At 28.4% G+C, this 25,161-nt stretch overlaps 5 protein-coding genes across 11 annotated transcripts in view; 1 reads left to right on the top strand and 4 right to left on the bottom strand.

Moving 5' to 3' along the window:
• Positions 1–200: 200 nt before the first annotated feature.
• LOC139811332 (putative odorant receptor 85d) overlaps positions 201–25,161 on the top strand; it is a 53,212-nt gene continuing 28,251 nt past the window's right edge. The window contains exons 1-11 of one of the 6 annotated variants that reach the window (XM_071775570.1): positions 619–803; positions 1,047–1,439; positions 2,281–2,610; positions 2,750–2,951; positions 3,149–3,304; positions 3,699–4,601; positions 7,189–7,429; positions 7,769–7,939; positions 23,315–23,467; positions 23,956–24,158; positions 24,237–25,116. In XM_071775570.1, coding sequence (XP_071631671.1) covers positions 1,078–1,439; positions 2,281–2,610; positions 2,750–2,951; positions 3,149–3,304; positions 3,699–3,755 — 1,107 coding nt within the window. In that variant the 5' untranslated portion in view covers positions 619–803; positions 1,047–1,077 and the 3' untranslated portion in view covers positions 3,756–4,601; positions 7,189–7,429; positions 7,769–7,939; ... (1 more) ...; positions 23,956–24,158; positions 24,237–25,116. Of the gene's footprint in view, positions 804–1,046; positions 1,440–2,280; positions 2,611–2,749; positions 2,952–3,148; positions 3,305–3,698; positions 4,602–7,188; positions 7,430–7,768; positions 7,940–18,390; positions 18,527–20,006; positions 20,148–23,314; positions 23,468–23,955; positions 24,159–24,236; positions 25,117–25,161 lie in introns of those variants that run through there. The other 5 variants (XM_071775571.1, XM_071775569.1, XM_071775572.1 and 2 more) reach the window with 5 other exon arrangements.
• LOC139812126 (uncharacterized) lies at positions 5,316–16,764 on the bottom strand. The gene is made up of 12 exons (XM_071776749.1): positions 15,580–16,764; positions 15,033–15,368; positions 14,507–14,711; positions 14,252–14,407; positions 13,827–13,879; positions 9,155–9,185; positions 8,724–8,729; positions 7,745–8,127; positions 7,166–7,501; positions 6,829–7,033; positions 6,522–6,677; positions 5,316–6,346 (listed from the first exon to the last, which is right to left on the bottom strand). Exons 1-12 carry the CDS (start codon positions 15,936–15,938, stop codon positions 6,299–6,301), a joined length of 2,274 nt encoding a protein of 757 aa, XP_071632850.1. The 5' UTR covers positions 15,939–16,764; the 3' UTR covers positions 5,316–6,298.
• LOC139811322 (odorant receptor Or1-like) lies at positions 8,879–13,344 on the bottom strand. The gene is made up of 5 exons (XM_071775541.1): positions 12,018–13,344; positions 10,742–11,077; positions 10,205–10,409; positions 9,743–9,898; positions 8,879–9,365 (listed from the first exon to the last, which is right to left on the bottom strand). Exons 1-5 carry the CDS (start codon positions 12,374–12,376, stop codon positions 9,309–9,311), a joined length of 1,113 nt encoding a protein of 370 aa, XP_071631642.1. The 5' UTR covers positions 12,377–13,344; the 3' UTR covers positions 8,879–9,308.
• Positions 16,911–20,123, bottom strand: LOC139811314 (odorant receptor Or1-like). 2 transcript variants are annotated; one of them, XM_071775524.1, is made up of 5 exons: positions 18,960–19,896; positions 18,189–18,524; positions 17,703–17,898; positions 17,227–17,379; positions 16,911–17,106 (listed from the first exon to the last, which is right to left on the bottom strand). In XM_071775524.1, exons 1-5 carry the CDS (start codon positions 19,319–19,321, stop codon positions 17,038–17,040), a joined length of 1,116 nt encoding a protein of 371 aa, XP_071631625.1. In that variant the 5' UTR covers positions 19,322–19,896; the 3' UTR covers positions 16,911–17,037. The 2 variants fall into 2 exon arrangements, with proteins under 2 accessions (XP_071631625.1, XP_071631626.1); XM_071775525.1 differs by lacking the exon at positions 17,227–17,379 and having other exon boundaries at positions 18,960–20,123.
• LOC139811333 (odorant receptor Or1-like) lies at positions 21,583–24,325 on the bottom strand. The gene is made up of 5 exons (XM_071775573.1): positions 23,964–24,325; positions 23,292–23,627; positions 22,955–23,159; positions 22,655–22,810; positions 21,583–22,479 (listed from the first exon to the last, which is right to left on the bottom strand). Exons 1-5 carry the CDS (start codon positions 24,323–24,325, stop codon positions 22,432–22,434), a joined length of 1,107 nt encoding a protein of 368 aa, XP_071631674.1. The 3' UTR covers positions 21,583–22,431.

The raw sequence follows: 25,161 nt of genomic DNA, 5'->3' as shown, positions 1-25,161 counted from the left end.
CGAATTTCTTAGATGTAGATATCCACATTTGTGTCCATAATTCCACCCTTCGCAACTGGTAACTGCATTAAACATTTCATAACGTATTCCTCACAATATATTATACCTCGTGAAATAATATATTTATAAGGCGATATGCAACACGTATATACACAGTAACAAAATTTACATACCTTACAGTAATATATCTTTGGATGCAATAATGTTTTTCAGAGGCGGAGTAAAGAAAATACGAGATAGAATTCTCAAATATTGAATAAATAATTATATCTTTATTTAATATCGGCATAGGTTAGAATTTTATGATACTTAAGTTATAGATATTTAAATTTTCTTTGAAATTTTAATCTTGCTATAGCTATTGACTTTACAGATACTTCTAGAATAGCGGAGCTGAAACGTTTGATTTATGGCTGTGTATTCTATTAGTTATTAACGATCGATATAACCTACGTTAAACTACGCATTGGCAACCGCGTTGAATTCTCAAAGTTTTTTCTTACTTGTTATTTGTTCTTCTTCTACCGTAAGGTATGTAAATTTTGTTACTGTATATATACGTGTTGCATATCGCCTTATAAATATATTATTTCACGAGGTATAACATATTGTGAGGGATACGTTATAAAATGAATGATGAAGTAACCAGTTGCGAAGGGTGGAAATATATGGATACATGGATGTATCTTATACATCTAAGAAATTCGATCCAACAGCAAAACTATAGACTGTCATTAGACATTTGCCAGTCAGTCAAAAAAATTTGGTGCTTGCTATATTTATTCGTCGTGATCACTTAAAAAGTATTCTTTTTTTATAATAATAATTTGATTTGTTTCTTTACGGCAAATATCACGTTTACTTATAATTATTAGATTAATTAGAAAGCTTATATCGTTCGATATGCAATATTTCTACTATTTACAAAAAGCATTCTTTAATTGATAAAGTTGCAAATTACTTTAAAGATATACGTTTAATTAATAATGCTGTACGTTGTACTAAATTTTTGCAGAAAACAATTACATGTATTGTGTGCTTCGCAGGTAATATTAAAAAAATATAATTTTTTAAAAAATGCGCATACTTAAGTTGACTTTTATACTTTTAACGATGGCTGGATGTTGGCGACCAGATTCTTGGTCATCACTGCATAAACGCGTAACGTACTACGTGTATGCAAGCATAATAATCTTCTTACTAAATACCTTTATGCTATCGCTATTAATAGACATCACCCTAATAACGGACAATGCCGACGATTTTTGCGATAGTTTCTTATTTGTAGTGGACATGTTAAATTGTTGCTTTAAAGTATTCATTTTGCTCATAAATTGCAAAAACATTATTATGATAATCGACATATTGATGAAGAAACCATGTGAACCGTCGACATCGACTGAAATAAACATTCTCTATAAATTCGATAAAAGTATAGAGTAAGTATAGAGTATTAACAAATCATCAATAATATCATAATATATTTTATTATTGTTTAATATTAATAAAACTATTGAAATTTACTTTGTGTTACTTTTCGTATCTAGATCTTTTACGTAAATATTTCTTTTTCTATTTAAATGTTTAATAAAATTAATGTACGGTAAATAGAAACATTCAACAGAACATGCGCAAGAGTTATTAAAAATATATTGTTTTTTTTTTATTAACCCATGAAGTTCTCGAAGACTTTTCTGTTTTGTTACCATGTATCTTGAGTTTTAATCAAAATTTTTGGACCGCATTGGTATTCTGGCATAAAGTGAGTTGCTCTTTTCAAAAATCTGGTTAGCGATGTAGTGGATTACTTGAAAAAGAAGATACAAAAGTTGAAAGTGAAAGTAAAGGAATAAGTAATCTTTATCTCTTTCTGACAAATATTCAACTAATAACTAATTTCCTCTACCTTCTTGAGAAGAATAAATCTATATGATTATTATTGACCTATAATATAAATTCTACTTAAAACAATAGACAAAATTATTTATTAGTTAAATATTTTTCAGTAAATAGGCCAAGTTATTTACTTATTTACATCTAATTTCAATCCTTATATTTTTTCCGGATCTCCCACTTTAATGCCAACTACATTTTTGGAAAAAAATTACCTTTATATGTATGTATCAAATGCGGTCTAAAAATTTTTATTGCATACGGAGTTACAAGGATTTAAGAACGTAAAAAATAAATAAATAAATAGATAAATATAAAAATAAAAAATTTATATACAATCTATGAAGATAATGTATGTATTTGAGGAACATTTAATAATTATTTTAGAATTAATACTTGGCGCTTTGTATATTTGGGAGCGGTATCGTTCGCATTTTTCTTATTAGCTTCTTTATCAAGCTTGAAAAATGGAAAATTGCCATACAGAACATGGTTGCCATTTAATTATTCATCAACGTTACTATTCTATCTGGCATACACTCATCAAATGATAGGTATGGCTGTCGCAGCAGTTGTTAGTATTGGTTGCGATACTCTCATCTGTGGATTATTAGTCCATATTTGCTGTCAAATTGAGATCTTAACTTATCGTTTGAGAAAAATTTCTCATTCAAACGTTCTTCGCGATTGCGTGCGTCATCATTATGATATATTCAGGTTAAGTTTTACACAATTTTGCTAATTTTACAAAATTTATTCATTAGTTTTTAAATTAATATCGTGTACATCTGAATATCATTCTTCCAGTATATTTTATTAAAATATGTTATTATATGAAAATTTTTTTAAATTCTAGACTTGCGTTTATTGTAAATAAAACGTTTAGACTGACTATTGCTATCCATTTTATATTAACCATATTGGTGACATGCTTCTGCCTTTATCAAACAAGTATAGCAACAACGAAAGACAAACATATTGAAATGATATTATATATTGCTTGTATTTTCATTCAAAACCTCTTCTATTGTTGGTATGGGAACGAATTACAGATAAAGGTATGGTAATAGATATTTAGCTGGTATGGTAGGTATAGATGTTCTCAATTAAATGCTGAATCTGTTCTGTATTTTTGTTGCAAAATTCTAATAGTATCTATTAAATAATTTTAATATCTACGAAGTATCAGTAATATAAATATATTTTGTTTATTACACAAATGTTATCTATACAAACATTACACACATTTTAATAGAGTCAACAAATAATTGACAATATTTACGAAATGGAATGGTTGACATTGGACAAAAATAGAAAAAAGTCTTTAATGATAATAATGAGGCGAACAACTGTACCTATTCAGCTTACTTGTGCTTATATTGTTCCCATAAATTTGGAAACTTTTATGGGTGTTAGTATAAATGTTATAAAGCTAATTTCGCCAAATTTTAATTTTAGATATATTTAAATATGTTTTATGCATTTAAAAATTTATGATTTATGATTTATAATATAGATATTAATTTATTATATTATTAAAACTATTTTAACAAAAACAAATATGTAGTCATTTAATTTTAAGTATTTAATAAATTAAAATTGTTCACGCTATTTATGAAATAAATTTGGAAAATACTGGAAATTTGGAATCATTATTTGGAATAATATAAACAAATTCAGCACTATATGTATTTAATGTTAAAATTTAATGTATCTAATATTATTGTTGACAAAATTAGCTCTAAATTTATTAATTACTGAACCTATTTAGATAACCATGAAGATTATTTGTTTACTAATTTTAGATACTTAAAATGTCTTATTCCACTTACAACTTACTTACACAAAATATGCAAGTGTGATTTTATGAGAGACTGATGGACTTAGATCACTACTCAGATCATATAATATTAAATCTGAGAAGAGGCAAAAAAAGAAGAAAGAAGATAGTATATTTGCAATTAGTAGTAACAATTAGCATTAGTTATTGTCACCTAACACACTACATTTAATGTATCACCTTATTAAAGTAAAAAAATAGAAAAGAATGATCAAAAAGTGTTGTTTATTCTTTTGCATATTTTTCTTATATTTTTACATTTATTAACATGTGTTTTGTATTTGTCTTTTACATTTTATACTTTCTTACCTATCCTGCCTACTGTACTGTGACACACTTTGTAATGTAATTTTCACATGTTCTGTTTGTAAGGTGAGAATAAAAAATTACAGTACCTAAAATCAATACAAAGACAGAATCATATACGGCAACTATTCAGAATGGTTATAAAAAAAATAAAATATTTTTTAACTAAAGAAAAGTAATAAATTGCATTATCTTTATTAAAATTTATAAAAATGATAAAATTGTCGACAGTGATCACATATTCTTTCGTTTCTTATATGCCACTTCTAACTAAAAACGATGTCATATGTTACAAATGTCAGAATAAAAGAGGTAGGTACTGTTTACATTTTTAGAGACCTACAATACCACGGCATGATAAAAATATTTTTATAGAATATCTGCAATGAGAGGTTCAAATCCAATATCTATTATTGATAATAACATAACTGTGAGGACAACGTGGTCTTAAAGAAAAATTGTGCGATCTATAAACGTTCCACGATTGTAATTCGTTCAAAGAATGTTTTGTTCGTTTCCTAGTATAATATTTTCAAGATGCCAAAAATTTGGAAATATAGTGGTAAATAAAATTTCGTACAAAAGATATTCTTCATGAATGCATATTGTAACATAATCGTATTTTTGAATTTGTATTTATTATGATACAGAATTAATGTCACAGAAATATTAATATTGTTGTGAATAAAGATGTTATAGTGCAGTCATTTTGACTTACAGATATTAAAATGACAAAATGTGTTTAAATGTGTTTAATTGCAGCTTTGCTATCACGGTCAATGAAAATTTCAGGTTTACTATTGCTATCTAATTTATGGTAAGTACAATGGCGGTGTGTTTCAATTTATATCAGTTAACTAGGTCGACACAAAGAATGAAAAGTATGTTCAGCTGGCGTAGCACATTATTTTTTATTGTTGGTATGGAAATTAAATAAAACTAAAGGTACGCAATTTTAGAATAATGAATTACAAATAAATAATCATTATTAAATTAAATAAATAAATTATAGCAATCAATCATAAAATTAATGTTTTTTGGTCATACATATATAAGTGATGTTTCTATTTTAATATTATTTTATAATAATGTGTATGTGCGCAACAGAGTCATGTATGCAAAGTGTATGTACACAACAAAGTCGTGTGTGCAAAGTGTTAATATGATTTTCTTATTTTATGTGTGCAATAAAGTCATGTGTGCAATGTGTGCAATGTATTTGTGCATATAATAAGGCCATGTGCGCAAACGTTCGTATTTTTAATTATTACATGTACGGAATAATGCTTATAATCGCTCTGTAGGCAATCGGGAATGTCGTCAAACGAAGCTGTCGACAAAATGTTGTAGGCAAACGAAGCTGTTGACAATCGGGAATGTAGGCAAACGGAGCCGCTTCCCAAATTGTATCCTTAACATACACGAATAAAAAAATAAGACGCAATATATAATTTTACGATTAACTGACAAAAATGTATATAATTTTATTGGTCGATTTGCAAATGGTGATATTTCTTGTTCAACCACCTTTTTATAACCACTGGAATTATATTATTTATTTTGCAATAATATGCTTTGCAATATAATATTATCACGAATTAGAAATATAAGTATAGTGCACAAATATCACGTTTGTGTGACGATTTTCGAATGTATTTGCTCTTGGGGACGAAGTGAAGAAAACGAAAGAGGAAAAAACAATCAAATATTGAATTTCAATCATTTATAGTTATAATATTCATGTACTGTTATTTGTATAGGTAAAATTATATATTTCTGAGAAAAAGCATTTATATTACCTTTATTACATAGCGAAATGCTAGATGTATATATAATACTATTATACCATACATCTTTTTTCTACATGTAGACTTTTGATGCTACAACTTCTAATAAAAAATTTGAACGTGCATATGCATATAATTTCATTATATGTATTTATAATATCTATATACATTCGACATATATACACATGCTACAATATAGTTTAATATTATTAAACTATATAATAATTTTTTCTATCCCTGTCTCTCTTTCTTTTTCTCTCTATCTCTCCCTCGATTGCTACTATCGTAGAAAGATAAACATAAATAACTTCTTTTTATTCTTTTAACCAACAAAAACTACTTTTACCAGAATCAATATTAATTATAATATTCTATTGTTCCTGTTTGCATTATTTCTTAAAATTATTTGAATGCAAATTACAATGTTAGTTATAAATTATCGTAATTATTATTTTTATCGTATCAGTTTGTATTACACTTGCTGCAAGATATTGTAAGCTGAATATGATGTTTTAAGCAACTGTAAAAAATAAATATTAGAAAATTTAATTAAAAATGATTTAAGAAAAAATATACAAAAATAAATTAAAACAATTTATTTTCCGTTATTTGGATAAATTTATACATATTGTTATTAATTGCAAATCCAATCAGATTTATTTAATACTGTGATAAAACAAACATTTTATACTAACACCCACAAAAGAATCAAGATTCATAGAAATAATATAAGCGCTGGTGAATTCAATGGGCATTGCGCTACGTTTCATAATCAATAATAAAGCTTTCTTAACATTCTGATCCAACATACACCATTCCATTTCGAAAATGTTGCTCACAAGTTGTCGGCTCTATATTTGTGATAAAATAATATCAAAATATAAAATTAGACATTAATTATATAAAAAAGTAATTATTTTAATTATTATTTACTATACCTAGTTGATTTATTTGTTTAAATTATTATTTATTCATAATTATTATTTTAAAAATCACGTTTACCTTCAGTTTCACCTCATTTCCATACCAGCAATAAAAAAAGATTTGCGTCAGCATGCTGCACATATATAACGCCAGCTCACCATACTTTGCATTCGTCGTGGTCGACCTAGTTAATTGATATAAATTGAAACACACCACCAATGTGCTCACCATAAATTGAATAGCAATAGTAAACCTGAACTTTTCATTAACCGTAAAAGCAAAGCTGCAATTAAATACAGTTAATTGTTTCAAAATCTGCGAATCCAAATGACAGGCTACATTAACATTTTCATTAACACGGGATTACTAATATTTTTGTATAGCGTCAACTACATCTCTATATATAAATACAAACTCAAAAATACGATTGTGTTGCAGAATGCATTCATGAAGAATATCAGGCTCATGTGCTATTCTTCTCAAACGAGATTCCAGTATTTCAATTTGGCAGCAAATGTGCACCAATAGTCCACAAATCAGGCCGTCGCAAGCGACATGAAGGATGGATCCGATTATCAAACTTATCAATTGGTGAGCATACGTGATGTGAAATAAAACTGGCGATGAATAATCATACGGTAACCAGGCTCTGAATGTCAAAGTCCGTCTCCTGAAGTCCGTGAGTAACGACGTTAACGTAATGCACACGCAAGTTGTCTCAACCAGAATTGCATAATGTATCGTGTTTGCTCTGCAAAATAGCTGTAGACATTGTCGCGTTTCATTTGTAATTCAATCTTTCACTTAATATCAATTTACTACTTTTTCTTAATATACGTAATATTAGTATAAGTATAAATATAAATATTACAATATTATGTACTTTTTAAATTATAATATTGTACATATTTTAATTTACTACTTAGAAGTATAAAATGTGAAGAATATCAATCAGAAATATTTAAATCTCGAGTTCTCGAGGTATAATACTTACTGCACGCCTTTATCAAATTTGTAGAAAATTTTCATTTCTTTCGATTCCAACGGTCTACATGGTCTCTCCGTAAGAATATTGGTTAACTTTGCAATATTTTTGCGATTTACCAACATACTAAACATTTTACAACAAGCGACAGTCGTTGCAAGTAACATGTAAAAATTATCGGTGAAGTCTTCTGCATTGTCCACGGTAAGAATAATATCCAGTAATTGTGATAAAGAAAATGTGTTTACTAACACAAGCACGAAGAATGTATACACATGATAGATTACGCGTTTATATGATGACGTCCAAGAATCCGGTCGCCAGCAGCCGCAAATTATTAGAAATTTAAAAGTGGAATCTAATACCCGCATTTTATAATATATTTTTTGAAATTTTATTTACTGTGAAAATTAAATCGTAATAAAAATTTATATATACTTTTTATATATTTTTTCTTATCTTTCTTTAGTTATGTGAAATTTTAGATACATAAAAGTAACTAAAAAAATTGAGAAATTAATTTTTTCTAATAAGTTGAAATAAATATAGAAAAATGTTGTCAAATAAAACTCTAAGTAAAACGTTATGATTTGCATAAAATTGTCTGCACAAGTAATAATCTAATCTGCGGCAAACTCTTGAGGAGGACAAGTATAGAATGTCTATAGATTTGTGAATTTCCAGTAAGAATACTCTCCTCGTTCCTTCCTCTAACTTACCCCTCATTATCTGACTGTTTTTAATATTTAATTTGTAACGATGTCCCTCCACATGCAACACAAATGTTAAGCATAGACTTTGTCTGATAGTAGTATGTTATATTAATACTTTAAAAATAAATGATACGTTAGAAAGCACCGATGAAAAAAAGAAAATGACAATCGAATGTCGCATGAACGAGATGTATATCCGTACGCCGCATAAAATATTGACATTGGTAACTCCCATGCTTCTACTAGGAGACATTCAGTATCCTAGGAAATATTACCTCTATCTGGAAATAACAAAAATATTAGTTTATCGACTTTATAGATTTTCCTTTCCTTTCTGTTTGATTCCTACTGACTTGATTCCTATTTTCTTGTATTGACCCTATTATTATTGATTTTCCAGTTTTCCCATAATTACAATTTCTAATATCTATACATATGTATACAATCTTAAATAACATAATTATAACGTATTACTAGTATATGACGTAAGTAAAAGTACGTAAGTAAAGTTACGTATGTAAAACCCGCATGTTAAGATAAGTTGCAATAAAAATTGTAATACAAGTATTTCAGGTTTTTTTTTCGTTTATAATATCAACAATACAAGAGTTAATTGTTAGTATTAAACAAAATATATATATTGTATGATATTTATATGCACATATGTTTGTGACATAAGCTACGGTCAACTCGACGCTACAAATACTTTGAAGCGTCCTTCCTCTTCTTCTTTCTTCCTTGAAAGAAAGGAGAAGAGGAATATGCTTCAAAGCATTTGTAGCGTCAAGTCGACCGCAGCCATAGATTCACATTGCGTACTATATTACACCAATATTTTGTTTTACTACATGTGTCCAACATTACGATCCTTGCGTTTGCTGAAGTATATTATAAGCTGAATACGATGTCTTGAGCAACTACAACAGAAATTATTGTATGTAAATATATATAATTACTTTTTATCCTATAATTAATATATATAAATATATAATTAATTGAAATAAATTTCTTTTTATTAAGTGTACTAAATATCTAAATTACTATTAACATATAGGCACACAAAATAATATTTCTCATTAAATAATAAAATATATTAAATAATATGTGATATAATGTCCCATAATTAATAATAATATTTAAATATAGACAATATCAGTATTTAAATATATTAAGTAATATAAAATATGTACATTAAATAATATATCTTATTAAAAAAAGCAAATACATTCGTTATTAAAATTTTATTTACGACATCTGTTTAATTATACATATAATGACACATTTCGATACTAACACCCACGAATGAATCCAGGTTCATAGAAATAACAGAGGCGCTAGTAAATTCAATTGGAACTGCAGCACGTCTTACGATCATTAATAAAGCTTTCTGAGCGTTTTTATTGAACTTAAACCAATCCATTTCGAACACATTATTTATTAACTGTCGACTCTGTATTTAACAATCAAAGACCTACTCTTTATTTTATCCACATAATATACTAAATATTTTAATTAGAAGAAATATCTTTTATGCAACACGTGCATGGAAAGTGCCTTATTACGCACGCTACGCGTGCGTGATAGACCACTTTCCAGGCACTTGCCACATAAAATAGGGTGTGTAACACGTGTGTTAAGTTGAAAATTGGACGTGCGGGTGATCGCACTCGCCTCCGGCTCGTGCTTCCACTCCGCACGTCCAATTTCCATCTTACAGCACTTGTAACACAATATACTATTTTTTTTATATACATACTCTCAATTTAACTTCGTTCCCGTACCAACAATAGAAAAAGATTTGTGACAGCATGGAGCACGTATACAATATTAATTGCATATACTTTGTTTTTAACGCCGATGACTTGGTAAATTGATACAAATTAAAGCACATCACCAATGTACTCACAACAAACTGGACAAATATAGTTATCCTGAATTTTTCATTTACTGTACGAGCAAATCTAAAATTAGTAAAAAGTAATAATGCAATAATTGAAAAAAATGTATAAAACTTGAAAATGTAAAAAACGTACGATAAAAGTATATAAAGAGCAGATGAAAATCATTTTACAAAAATTACACACTTTTAATTAACGTAAAGTATATATACATCAATTAAAAGTATATGAATATGACAAATATGAATTTGACAAAGAAAGATATTTAGTAGAAAGAATTTTTCATTACTCCTTTATCTTCAAAACTATTATCTTTAAAAACTAAGATGTCCTTACATCTAAACAATAGTGGAAAGTTTGTACTACATAATTTTACGTTAGTTATAAAAACAAACTTGAATATATGGTTGTGCTGAAGAACACATTCGCGAATAATGTTAGGATCATATACGCTTTTCCTCAAACGGTGCTCCAGTATTTCTATCTGGCAGCAAATGTGCACGAGGAATCCGCATATGAGACTATCGCAAGCCACATGGTGTACAGATCCAATTGTAAAACTTATCAATTGATGAGCGTATACGAATGGAAAAAGTAGCGGCGAGGAATAGTCAAACGGTAGCCATGCTCGGAACGTCAAATTTCCTTTCCCGAATTCCGTCAGTAATGACGTCACAGCAACAGATAGACACGTTGACTCGACTAAGATAAAATAATGAAGCGTATTCGACCTGTAAAATGACTATAGACGTTTTCGCGTTTCACTTTTTATTCAATATTTTCTTCAATTGCTAAAGCGTTACGTTTGATTTGTTTATTCATATAAGGGGTCATATCCGTTTCTCGGCTCTGAAAAGTGGTCCAATAATTATGAGGGATTGCTAGAAAACTATTAGACCGATTAAGTTGAATCTTTTTTTATTGTAAAGAGTGTCTTTTGCAGAAAAGAAAACATACATAAAGAAGAAAAAATACAAAAAAATGTAGCGGCTGCGTGCATTGGCGTAAGACGTTTTTTTTTCGCGCAAGCACAAACGGTGGGCGTGATTCAGCTCGTAGGATTGGTCTGAAACAAAATTTTGGGATTTTTTTTTACTTTTTGGGATCGTGATTCTCGTGTATCGAGGGGGATTTTTCGAAAACAAAAAATTACGGAAATAGTCACACTTTCAAAAAATTATCGTGATTTTTTCTGAAAAAGTTGTTACATTTTTTATTATTATTAAAACATGATTGAACTTATCAATAAAAGCTCTCGTAGCACGATAAAGAATCTCATTAAGCATATGTATAAAAAATATGAAGTTAATCGGACGAATGCTGAGGCAGATGCATGCCCACCGTCTTGAAAAGTAGTGTTTCGAGAAAAACGAAAAGCCGCTACATTTTTTTGTATTTTTTTTTTTTTTTAGTATAAGTTTTCTTTCCTGCAAAAGACACTCTTTACAATAAAAGAAGATTCAATTTAATCGGTCTAATAGTTTTCTGGCAATCCTTCATAATTATTGGACCACTTTTCAGGGTCGAGAAACGGTTATAACCCCTCATATAAATAAGAAGCAAACTTAATGTAACGGCGCGCAAGCAAGTTAATATATATTTTGGCTATGCAATATTGTTATGTGTATTTCAGTAGAGCAATAATAGCTGATGCTACCTCGCGATGCTTACTGTATGAGTTTTTCGAATTTCTGCCGAATCTTCACCTCGTCAAGTTCAACTGGTCGGAACGGTTTACTCACAAGAACCTTGATTAACATCTCAATATTGCTGCGATTCATTAATAGAGCGAACATCTTACAGCAAGAAACTATCATAGCGAGTAGCACGTAGAAATTGTCGGTGAAATCATCGGAATTGTCAACGATCATAATAAGATCCACCAATTGCGATAACATAAACGTGTGTATTAGTAACATTACGAAAATAGTGTACACGTGATAAACTGACCGTTGATACGACGTCCAGGAATCTGGTATCCAGCATCCGCAAATCATTAATATTCTAAACGTAAAAGCTAATATTCGCATTTTTAATTTCCGATTGATTTCCGTCGAAGAGTCTCAATCAGTATCTTTTCTCCAGATAAACCGCGTGTGCTCGTATATCATTTTTTAGAGATTATAATATCCTCTCTCTACATATATGTATATATTGTATATGTATATTTTTTTCTTATTTTAAGCGTGAAATCTCGTGTATCTTACAATATAAAACAACAAGAAATGGATTAAGTTAAATTACAACTCGTTGAAGGATTTTCACCATTTACTAGTTCAGGTTCAGATCATGTTACAATAAAAATATTTTCTCGGGAAATATTATGGTGCACAGAGAACTCTTGAGGGAGACTGACGTTCATAGAACGTCTATAGCCCTCCCTAATAATAATATGTTTTGCTTAACGTCCCCTTCCCATATGCGGCAATTTCTATTATTCAGATTGCTATGTCCGTCAGATAATAATATCTTCATGCATCAACCTCCCCGTATGCAGTTTTTTTTTCTGGTTATTAAATATAAATACACAGTGTTGTATCTTGACTTCTGGAGAAATATAAAATATTAAAAAGCAAAGCAAAAAATTAGACGTTTGGGAATTCTAGATAATGCAGCATTCCATACATATATTACATATAGTATTAGATATTCTTCTGAATCAGAGATCATAGGATGTGAGTGGCAATAAATTTTGCTGCTTTATATTGATTTTGGCGACTGTAATTATTAATCGACGGTATATATCCTATAACTTGTTGGAACTATTCCTGAACGTTAGAAAATATCTACAGCTGTATCATCCAGTTATATTCCAGTCAAGCACTTTAATATTCTGTCACATTGTAATAAGCCATAATCTCACGTGTACATTATAATAAGAAATAATATATGCAAATATAGATATATAGTAAGTAAGGATGCGTAAGAGGAAAAAATATAGCGCAAGTAATGGGATTCTTAAAATTATTTCCTTTTTATGTAAGTGTAATATACAATTATGACAATATTAAATTATAGAATAACAAAAATATTAGTTTATCGACTTCATAGATGATAGATTTTCTCTTTCTTTCTGTTTGATTCCTACTGACTTGATTCCTATTTTTTTGTATTGACCCTATTATTATTGATTTTCCAGTTTTCCCATAATTACAATTTCTAATATAATACATATGTATACAATCTTAAATAACATAAGTATAATGTATTACTAGCATATGACGTAAGTAAAACCCACATGTTAAGATAAATTGCAATAAAAAAATTGTAATACAAGTATTTCAGGTGTTTTTTTTTTTTTTTTTTTTTTTAATAATAATAATATCAACAATACAAGAGTTAATTGTTAGTATTAAACAATATATATATATATATATATTGTATGATATTTATATCCATATACATATGTTTGTGACATAGATTCACATTGCGTATACTATATTACCAATATTTTGCTTTACTACATGTGTCCAACATTACGATCCTTGCGTTTGCTGAAGTATATTATAAGCTGAATACGATGTCTTGAGCAACTACAACAGAAATTATTGTATGTAAATATATATAATTATTTTTTAACCTATAATTAATATATATTAATATATAATTAATTGAAATAAATTTTTTTTTATTAAGTGTACTAAATATCTAAATTACTATTAACATATAGGCACACAAAATAATATTTCTCATTAAATATTATATAATTAATATAAAAAATATATTAAATAATATGTAGCATAATGTTTCATATTTAATAATAATATTTAAATATACATACGAATATCAGTATTTAAATATATTAAACAATATATCTTATTAAAAAAAGAAAGTACATTCGTTATTAAAATTTTATTTACGGCTTCTGTTTAATTATACATATAATAACACATTTCGATACTAACACCCACGAATGAATCCAGGTTCATAGAAATAACAGAGGCGCTAGTAAATTCAATTGGAACTGCAGCACGTCTTACGATCATTAATAAAGCTTTCTGAGCGTTTTTATTTAACTTAAACCATTCCATTTCGAACACATTATTTATTAATTGTCGACTCTGTATTTAACAATCAAAAGACCTACTGTTTATTTTATCTACATAATATACTAAATATTTAAATTATAAGAAATATCTATTTTTTTTAAATATACATACTCTTAATTTAACTTCGTTCCCGTACCAGCAATAGAAAAAGATTTGTGATAGCATGGAGCACGTATACAATATTAAATGCATGTACTTTGTTTTTAACGCCGATAATCTGGTAAATTGATACAAATTAAAGCACATCACCAATGTACTTACAACAAACTGGACAAATATAGTTATCCTGAATTTTTCATTTACGGTACGAGCAAATCTAAAATTAGTAAAAAGTAATAATACAATAATTGAAAAAATGTATAAAACTTAAAAATGTAAAAAATGTACGATAAAAGTATATAAACAGCAGATAAAATTCATTTTAAAAATTACAAACTTTTAATTAACGTAAAGTAGATATACATCAATTAAAAGTATATGAATATGTACAATTTAACAAAGAAATATATTTAGTAGAAGGAACTTCATTACTCCTTTATCTTCAAAACTATTATCTTTACAACCTAAAATGCCATTATATCTAAAAAATAGTGGAAAGTTTGTACTACATAATTTTATGTTAAATATAGAAACAAACTTGAATATGTGGTTGTGCTGAAGAACACATTCGCGAATAATGTTAGGATCATATAGGCTTTTTTTCAAACGGTGCTCCAATATTTCTATCTGGCAGCAAATGTGCACCAGGAATCCGCATATGAGACTATCGCAAGCCACATGGTGTACAGATCCAATTGTAAAACTTATCAATTGATGAACGTATACGAATGGAAAAAGTAGCGGCGAGGAATAGTCAAACGGTAGCCATCCTCGGAATGTCAAATTTCCTTTCCCGAATTCCGTCAGTAATGACGCCACAACGACAGATAGACACGATGACTCGACTAAGATAAAATAATGAAGCGTATTCGACCTGTAAAATGATACACGTTTTCGCGTTTCAATTTTTATTCAATATTTTCTTCAATTGCTAAAGCGTTACGTTTGATTTATTTATTCATATAAATAAAAAGCAAACTTAATGTAACGGCGCGCAAGCAAGTTAATATATATTTTGGTTATGCAATATTGTTGTATGTATTTTAGTAGAGCAATAATAGCTGATGCTAGCTCGCGATGCTTACTGTATGAGTTTTTCGAATTTCTGCCGAATCTTCACCTCGTCAAGTTCAACCGGTTGGAACGGTTTACTCACAAGAACCTCGATTAACATCTCAATATTGCTGCGATTCATTAATAGAGCGAACATCTTACAGCAAGAAACAATCATAGCGAGTAGCACGTAGAAATTATCGGTGAAATCATCGGAATTGTCCACGATCATAATAAGATCCACCAATTGCGATAGCATAAACGTGTGTATTAGTAACATTACGAAAATAGTGTACACGTGATAAACTGACCGTTGATACGACGTCCAGGAATCTGGTATCCAGCATCCGCAAATCATTAATATTCTAAACGTAAAAGCTAATATTTGCATTTTTAATCTTCAATTGATTTCCGTCGAAGAGTCTCAATCAGTATCTTTTCTCCAGATAAACCGCGTGTGCCCGTATATCATTTTTTAGAGATTATAATATCCTCTCTCTACATATATGTATATGTATATTTTTTCTTATTTTAAACGTGAAATCTCGTGTATCTCACAATATAAAACAACAAGAAATTGATTAAGTTAAATTACAACTCGTTGAAGGATTTTCACCATTTACTAGTTCAGGTTCAGATCATGTTAGAATAAAAATATTTTCTCGAGAAATATTATGGTGCACAGTAAACTCTTGAGGGAGACTGACGTTCATAGAACGTCTATAGCCTTGCGATTTCCCCAATAATAATATGTATTGCTTAATGTCCCCTTCCCATATGCGGCAATTTCTATTATTCAGATTGCTATGTTCTTCAGATAATAATATTTTTCTTTATGCATCAACTTCTCAGTGTGCTTTTTTTCTTTTTTTTTTCTAGTTAAATATAGACACACAATATTGTATCTTGACATATAGTAATACTTCCGGAGAAATATAAAATATTAAAAAGCAAAGCAAAATATTAGACGTTTGAAAATTTTAGATAATGCAGCATTTCATACATATTGTATATTACAGTATTAGATATTCTTCTGAATCAGAGATCAGAGGATGTAAGTGGCAATAAATTTTGCAGCTTTATATTGATTTTGGCCACGGTAATTATTAATCGACGGTAAATATTCTATAACTTGTTGGAACTATTGCTGAACGTTAGGAAATATCTACGGCTGTATCATCAAGTTATATTCCAGTCAAGCCTTTAACATTCTGTCACATTGTAATAAGCCATAATCTTACGTGTACATTATAATGTAAAATAATATATGAAAATATATATATATTGTAAGTAAAGATGTGTAAGAGGAAAAAATATAGCACAAATAACGGCATTATTAAAATAATTTCCTTTTTATGTGAGTGTAATATACAATTATGACAATATTAAATTATAGAGTCAAGAAAATTTTATTTTAATTTTTGGTTTCGCACCAATTACTCCAAGAACATAAAAAGCACAAATAACAATATTAAATAATAATCTCTCATTTAGTCTTCGATACTTTCATCTCGCATATGCTGAAGAATATTGTAAGTCGAATACGATGTCTTGAGCAACTGCAGCAAGCAAATTTAATTAAATTTAGAATACATACGTATTTTAGAATTGTTATAAAAATCAGTATTCATCACGCCACATGGAGACATAATTACAAATCAAAATAAATTTGTACTAACAGCCACGAACGAATCGAGATTCATAGGAATAGTGTAGACGCTTAATTCGATAGGGATGCTACCACATCTTGTAATTGTTAACAAATCTTTTTTTACATCTGATTCTAATTTGAGCCATTCTATCTCAAATAGATTACTGATCAATTGCAAACTCTGTATTCAAAGATACAAAATGTTTATTTATTTATCCCGATTGTAATAAAAATAGGTATCGAGTTAAACAATTATACTAAAAAAGATATCGAACATGTAAAAATGTAAGTATTAAAACAAAACTAAGAGAAGTCTTGCACATCAATAATACATAACAGTTACATATTTATCGTTTAAATACCTTATTTAAATAATGTTAAAAAAATAAAAAGTTTACATTGTTAAAGTGTACAAGAGACATAACGTAGAATATTTAATTTTTTTAGATATAATAACAAAATAAAAAGACCGCACAAGATAGATTTATTTTAACAATGTATCACCTTCAATCTGACTTCATTTCCATACCAACAATACAAAAAAATTTGTGTCAGCATGCATGACGTGTACAATCCCATTTCGATGACTTTTGCATTCGTTTTGGTCATTTGATATAAATTAACGCATATCACCAACGAACTTACTATAAATTGAAAGGTAATGGTCAACCTAAACTTTTTATTCACCTTAACAGCAAACCTGAAAGTAATCAGATATACTATTTAATTTTTACAAATATAAATTAACTTCACAAATATAAATAATGTATTTTACAAAAATTACAAAAAAGATATTTTACTTTTTAAAAAATTTATATTGAATACAAGAAAATTAAATCAATATTGTTCTATAACATTTTTGTAATTTATCTTTTGTGCAAATAAAACTATGCTACATATGTACAATTATACATAAATTGCAAAATTCTAATTTTTATTTTAATATTAATGTTAATATTAATATTTTAATATTAATTGTATAAAACAAACTTCATTATAAGATTGTGATGAGTGACACAGTCACGAAGAATTTCTGGGTTATACACGACTTTTTTCAAGCGAGAATTCAGTATGTCTATTTGACAGCATATATGCAACAGTAGTCCACATATTATGCTGTCACAAGCAACATGCATAATAGCTCCAACAAGCAAGCCTATTAATTGGTGGAAATATGTAAAGTGAAAAAGTACTGTCGTTGAGTAGTCGAATGGTAACCACGCTCTGAATGTTAACTTCTTCTCCCAGTAGATCGTAAAGAATGATCTTACTCCCATGAACGAACTTGAGAATTCAACTAAAATCGCATAATGCAGCGTATTCATCCTGTAAGTAACTACAAGCGGTTTTACATCTCACTTATTATTTAATATCTTCGTCAATATTATCTGCTGCAATCGATATATTTTCTAAAATAAAGTGGTGGTATGCAATATTTTTCCGAAAAAATTATACTAATATGAGCTTTTACTAAATTAATCTAATAGAAAACAAAGCGTTATGTAAAAGCAGACGCAAAAAAAAATTAAACATATAATGTCTTTTATAAATAATATAAGAGAGATTTGTAATAGAGCTCCAATTTAATAACTTACAATTAGTATTGACAAAAATTAATATTATACTGAAAGACCAATTGACTAATTCTAAATTCACTATAGTTTACTATAGTCAAATTTAATGGCAAATTTCAAATAATACGAATATAAATTATATTTAATTCCTATAATAATTAGAAAGCTGTTACGTCATAATACTTACTCAATAATTTTATCAAATTTCTGTCGAATTTCCACTTCCTCTAGATCGATCGGTTCACACGGCTTCTTCCTAAGGATGTCCGTTAGCAATGCGATATCACTACGATTTATTAACAAACTAAGCATTTTTTGACAGGAAACTATCATTGCAAGCAACATGTAAAAATTATCGATAAAGTCGTCCGCGTTGTCCACGCTCAGGATCAAGTCCAAAAACTGCGACAGCGTAAACGTACTTATTAGTACAAATATAAAAATTGTATATGCATGATACAGCAAACGTCTGTGGGGAGACGTCCAGGAATCCGGTACCCAGCAACCGCAGAATGTTAAGACTTTAAGTGTAAAATCTAACACACGCATTGTAACTTTCTCTGTCTATTTCCCGTATATGACGAAAAATACGTTCAACATATATCTCTTTCCATTTATTTCGGAGACAATGTCGCAGATAAGCATATTACATAATTATTTATAGTAAATTAATTTTGTAGAGATAAATTAATATACACTACGTTATGTAAACTAGCAATTAAAATACTTAGCTATCGACAAAATTATCACTCGACAAAATATCTTTAATTGCAATAACGTCAGAATCGTTTCTACAGTAGTATAGCTCGCGATAAAAGCTTTGACGAGACTGACGATGTTATCGAATGTCTATAGCCACGCTCAAAATAGCCACAATTTTCTGACGAAGATATTCTCTGCCTCCCTCCGTGAATCAAGATTTTTATTATTCAAATTGTACAATTGTGTTCCTCAGATAATTTTGTCATATATCAAGTAAAGAAAAATGCAATTGTTAGATATAAGTCTCATATTACTATGACATGTAGCTCTATGAAAATAAAATCATGAATAAAATAATATCTTACGAAGTATACTTGAGAATAAAGAATAAAAGTCCTCGATCACAGTCGTGAATAATTAAGTATATTTCTTTTCCCGAAAAATTGTTTTACTTCAAGCTGATTCTATGATAAGTGGCAGTAGCGGCAGTAGCGAAAATCTTCTCTCTTTATGTTGACTGCTCTATTTCTTCAAATAGTAAAATTTTAAATATTTTTAATATATACATGATTTTTAAAATACAAGTGATTGAACAAATCCTTACAAACATAATAACAATTTAACAAACATATTAAACATATTAAAAATCAGACCGTTGACATATATATAAACCGTGAGTAAAAGTTTTAAAGTATTATAAAGATATTGCCTATAAATGGTGCGCACAAGAAGAAATATTGTACAACATATGAGATATCTTTTTATCTAGTAATTTTATTTAATACACAAATTATTGATTATGATATTCTAACTTAATGTTTTACTTTTATATACACATTTGTTTCGTACAAAGATAACGTTTATACAAATATAAATATTAATTTTCTTCTATTTTCGTATTTTTACTATTTTATTATCGTATTTGTTGAAGTAGATTATACGCAGAATACAATGTAATGTCTTGAGTAACTGCAATAAATAAAATTATTTGCTTACGTACTTGTATTATAAATTAATAATAACCAATTTATTATAAATTAACAATTTATTTCTAACAACACAAACAATTTAACTGTAACATAAAACGCTAAAAAAGTTAGGTTTAACTTAATCATATATTCTATTCTAAATCGATTTACTGCATATTTATGTTTAAATGCAAAAAAACCTTCATTTTGGCTATTATATAATATAAAATCAATCACTAATTTTAGATTAAAAATCAATTTTTATACTAACACTGACAAATGATTCAAGATTCACAGAAATAATAACGTAGGTACTGGTGAACTCGATAGATACCATACCGCGTCTCATAATTATTATAACAAACTCTTTTGCACTGGATAATCCAACGCAAACCATTCCATTTCAAACACACTACTGACTAGTTGCTGACTCTATATTTAAGAATATATATAGAAAAATTTATTTTTTAAGTTTTTTAACTTTTTTAACTTTAATTTTAAAATAAAATAGAGAAAGACTCAAATTGCATTTTTTGCAAATTGATTTTATATGTCTATATGTATATAAAGTATGATGAAATGAAATAAAATTCATAAACTAATTCAAAACATAAGTATTTGCCCCCCTCCTCTCTCTCTCTCTCTCTCTCTCTCTCTCTCTCTCTCTCTCTCTCTTTCTCCGCTTCTGAAAAATATTGCATCTAAAGATATATTACCGTAAAGTATGTGAATTTTGTTACCATGTCGCATATCGACTCATAAATATATTATTTTACGAGGTAAAATATATTGTGAGGGATACGTTATGAAATGTTTAATGCCATGCATTTACCAGTTGCGAAGGGTGGAATTATGGACACAAATATGGATATCTACATCTAAGAAATTCGATCCGACAACAAAGCTGTATAGACTGTCGACATTTGCCAGTCAGTCTAAAGATTTTGGCGTTTACTATACTTACCAATTGTGATCGCTTAAAGTATTTTTTATTATAATAATAATTTGATTTATTTCTTTATGGCAAATATCACAATGTTTACTTACAATTATTAAATTAATTAGGAAGCTTATATGGGTAGAAATGTAATATTTTTATTATTTACAAATATCATTTGTAAATAATAGAAAATAAAGAAATATCTATTAACCCTTAAATGCCACACCTCTCAAGAATCTCGTAAATGACACATGGGGTCTAAAAGACCCCAGCATGAAAAATGTCTTTTTACTCATTGATTTTTTTATATTTAGTTATGAAAATTATTTTCAATGTTGTTCAAGGCTTAGAAAAGAGAATAAAATGCTTATATTGTTAAAATTTCAATTTCAACGTAGTATAAAAAATTAAGTAAACCGAGTACTGCTAAGTGTACAAACGGGTAGGTCAATTACTCAACTATCATCAATGGGAGCATGAGCTCTATTTTTGGCAAGAACATTTGAAAACATTTCATTCTAAAGGGTCTGGGGTCCGCTGGACCCCGGGTGGCATTTAAGATATAAATATAGAAGCATTCTTTAATTGACAAAATTGCAAATTACTTTAAAGTTACGTTTAATTAATAATATTGTACGTTACACAAAGTTTACAGAAAACAATTACATGTATTGTGTGCTTCGCAGGTGATATAAAAGAAGATAATCTTTTAAAAAATACGCATACTTAACTTGACTTTTATACTTTTAACGATATGTGGATGTTGGCGACCAAATTCTTGGTCATCACTGCATAAACGCGTAGCGTACACTACGTGTACGCAAGCATATAATAATCTTCTTACTAAACTCGATTGCTACTATCGTAGAAAGATAAACATAAATAACTTCTTTTTATTCTTTTAACTAACAAACACTACTGTTTTACCATAATCAATATTAATTATAATATTCTATTGTTTCTGTTTACATTATTTCTTAAAATTATTTGAATGCAAATTACAATGTTATAAATTATTGTAATTACTATTTTTATCGTATCAGTTTGTATTACACTTGCTGCAAGATATTGTAAGCTGAATATGATGTTTTAAGCAACTGTAAAAAATAAATATTAGAAAATTTAATTAGAAATAATTTAAGAAAAAAATATACAAAAATAAACTAAAACAATTTATTTTACTTTATTTGGATAAATTTATAATATTGTTATTAATTGCAAATCCAATTAGATTCATTTAATCCTGTGATAAAACAAACATTTTATACTAACACCCACAAAAGAATCAAGATTCATAGAAATAATATAAGCGCTGGTGAATTCAATGGGTATTGCGCTACGTTTCATAATCAATAATAAAGCTTTCTTAACATTCTGATCCAACATATACCATTCCATTTCGAAAATGTTACTCACAAGTTGTCGGCTCTATATTTGTGATAAAATAATATTAAAATATTAACATCAATTGTATAAAAAAATAATTAATTTAATTATTATTTACTATACCTAATTGATTTATTTGTTTAAATTATTATTTATTCATAATTATTATTTTAAAGAATCACGTACCTTTAGTTTCACCTTATTTCCATACCAGCAATAAAAAAAGATTTGCGTCAGCATGCAGCACATATATAACGCCAGCTGAGCATATTTTGCATTAGTCGTGGTCGACCTAGTCAATTGATATAAATTGAAACACACCACCAATGTGCTCGCCATAAATTGAATAGCAATAGTAAACCTGAACTTTTCATTGACCGTGATAGCAAAGCTGCAATTAAATACATTTTGTCATTTTAATATCTGCAAGTCAAAATACCACTGCATTAACATCTTTATTAACACAATAATATTAATACTTTTGTGATATTAACTGTATCATAAATACATCATAAATACAAACTCAAAAATACGATTGTGTTGCAGAATGCATTCATGAAGAATATCAGGCTCGTGTGCTATTCTTCTCAAACGAGATTCCAGTATTTCAATTTGGCAGCAAATGTGCACCAATAGTCCACAAATCAGGCCGTCGCAAGCAACTTGAAGGACGGATCCGATTATCAAACTTATCAGTTGGTGAGCATACGTGATGTAAAATAAAACTGGCGATGAATAATCATACGGTAACCAGGCTCTGAATGTCAATGTCCGTCTTCTGAAGTCCGTGAGTAACGACGTTAACGTAATGCACACGCAAGTCGTCTCAACCAGAATTGCATAATGTATCGTGGTTGCTCTGCAAAATAGCTGTAGACATTGTCGCGTTTCATTTGTAATTCAATCTATCACTTAATATCAATTTACTATTTTTTTTTTTAATATGTAATGTTTCTTAATATTCTTAATATTCTTAATATGTAATTTTAGTAATATTAGAATATTATTGTATTTTTTAAATTATAATATTATACATATTTTAATTTACTACTTAGAGATATAAAATGTGAACAATATCGACCAGAAATATTTAAATCTCTAGTTTTTATTTTAAAATTATATCGTATGTTTCGTATAACTAAGCAGTTAATTTAATTATAATTATAGAATTATTTGGCATTTTCAAGGTACTTACTGCATGCCCTTATCAAATTTGTAATAAATTTCCATTTCTTTTGATTCCAATGGTCTACATGGTTTCTCCGTAAGTATATTGGTTAACATTGCAATATTTTTGCGATTTACCAACATACTAAACATTTTACAACAAACGACGGTCGTTGTAAGTAACATGTAAAAATTATCGGTGAAGTCGTCTGCATTGTCCACGGTAAGAATAATATCCAGTAATTGTGATAAGGTAAATGTGTTTACTAACACAAGCACGAAAAATGTATGTACATGGTAGATTACGCGTTTATATGATGACGTCCAGGAATCCGGTACCCAGCAACCACAGAATGTTAAGATTTTAAGTGTAAAATCTAACACGCGCATTGTAACTTTCTCCGTCTATTTCCCGTATGTGACGAAAGATACGTTCAACATATATCTCTTTCCATTTATTTCGAAGACAATGTCGCAGATAAGCATATTACATAATTATTTATCGTAAATTAATTTACAGATAAATTATATACACTACGTTATGTAAACTAGTAATTAAAATACTTAGCTATCGAAAAATTATCACTCGACAAAATATCTTTGATTGCAGTAACGTCAAAATCGTTTCTACAGTGGTATAGCTCGCAATAAAAGCTTTGAAGAGACTGACGATGTTATCTATAGCCACGCAATTTTCTGACGAAGATATTCTCTGCCTCCCTTTGTGAATCAAGATTTTTATTATTCAAATTGTACAACTGTGTTCCTCAGATAATTTTGTCATATATCAAGTAGAGAAAAATGCAATCGTTAGATATAAGTCTCATATTACTATGACATGTAGCTCTATGAAAATAAAATCATGAATAAAATAATGTCTTGCGAAGTATTGAGAATAAAGAATAAAAGTCCTCGATCACCGTCGTGAATAATTAAGTATATTTCTTTTACTGAAAAATTGTTTTACTTCAAGCTGATTGTATAAGTGGCAGTAGCGACAGTAGCGAAAATCTTCTCTCTTTATGTTGACTGCTCTATTTCTTCAAATAGTAAAATTTTAAATATTTTTAATATATACATGATTTTTAAAATACAAGTAATTGAACAAATTCTCACAAACATAATAACAATTTAACAAACATATTAAACATATTAAGATAATCATACCGTTGACATAAACCGTGAGTAAAAGTTTTAAAGTATTATAAAGATATTGCCTATAAATG

Source organism: Temnothorax longispinosus, chromosome 4 (assembly GCF_030848805.1).
Source record: "Temnothorax longispinosus isolate EJ_2023e chromosome 4, Tlon_JGU_v1, whole genome shotgun sequence".
Classification (NCBI taxonomy): domain Eukaryota; kingdom Metazoa; phylum Arthropoda; class Insecta; order Hymenoptera; family Formicidae; genus Temnothorax; species Temnothorax longispinosus.
This window is presented reverse-complemented; position numbering and strand designations above follow the sequence as displayed.

What these genes read in the sequence shown, in the direction of transcription:
- LOC139811314 (XM_071775524.1), bottom strand. Translation starts at nt 19,321, where the DNA reads ATGCGTGTGTTAGATTTTACACTTAAAGTCTTAACATTCTGCGGTTGC. An exon ending in CATCACAATCTTATAATGAA is followed by an intron (nt 17,899 to 18,188) that starts GTTTGTTTTATA and finishes GATTACTTTCAG; the next exon opens with GTTTGCTGTTAAGGTGAATA. An exon ending in GAAATGAAGTCAGATTGAAG is followed by an intron (nt 17,380 to 17,702) that starts GTGATACATTGT and finishes CTTTGAATACAG; the next exon opens with AGTTTGCAATTGATCAGTAA.
- LOC139811333 (XM_071775573.1), bottom strand. Translation starts at nt 24,325, where the DNA reads ATGCGCGTGTTAGATTTTACACTTAAAATCTTAACATTCTGTGGTTGC. An exon ending in CAACACAATCGTATTTTTGA is followed by an intron (nt 23,160 to 23,291) that starts GTTTGTATTTAT and finishes ATTTAATTGCAG; the next exon opens with CTTTGCTATCACGGTCAATG. An exon ending in GAAATAAGGTGAAACTAAAG is followed by an intron (nt 22,811 to 22,954) that starts GTACGTGATTCT and finishes TCACAAATATAG; the next exon opens with AGCCGACAACTTGTGAGTAA.
- LOC139812126 (XM_071776749.1), bottom strand. Translation starts at nt 15,938, where the DNA reads ATGCAAATATTAGCTTTTACGTTTAGAATATTAATGATTTGCGGATGC. An exon ending in CAACACAATCGTATTTTTGA is followed by an intron (nt 7,034 to 7,165) that starts GTTTGTATTTAT and finishes ATTTAATTGCAG; the next exon opens with CTTTGCTTTTACGGTTAATG. An exon ending in GAAATGAGGTGAAACTGAAG is followed by an intron (nt 6,678 to 6,828) that starts GTAAACGTGATT and finishes TCACAAATATAG; the next exon opens with AGCCGACAACTTGTGAGCAA.
- LOC139811322 (XM_071775541.1), bottom strand. Translation starts at nt 12,376, where the DNA reads ATGCGAATATTAGCTTTTACGTTTAGAATATTAATGATTTGCGGATGC. An exon ending in CAGCACAACCATATATTCAA is followed by an intron (nt 10,410 to 10,741) that starts GTTTGTTTTTAT and finishes TACTAATTTTAG; the next exon opens with ATTTGCTCGTACAGTAAATG. An exon ending in GGAACGAAGTTAAATTGAGA is followed by an intron (nt 9,899 to 10,204) that starts GTATGTATATAA and finishes TGTTAAATACAG; the next exon opens with AGTCGACAGTTAATAAATAA.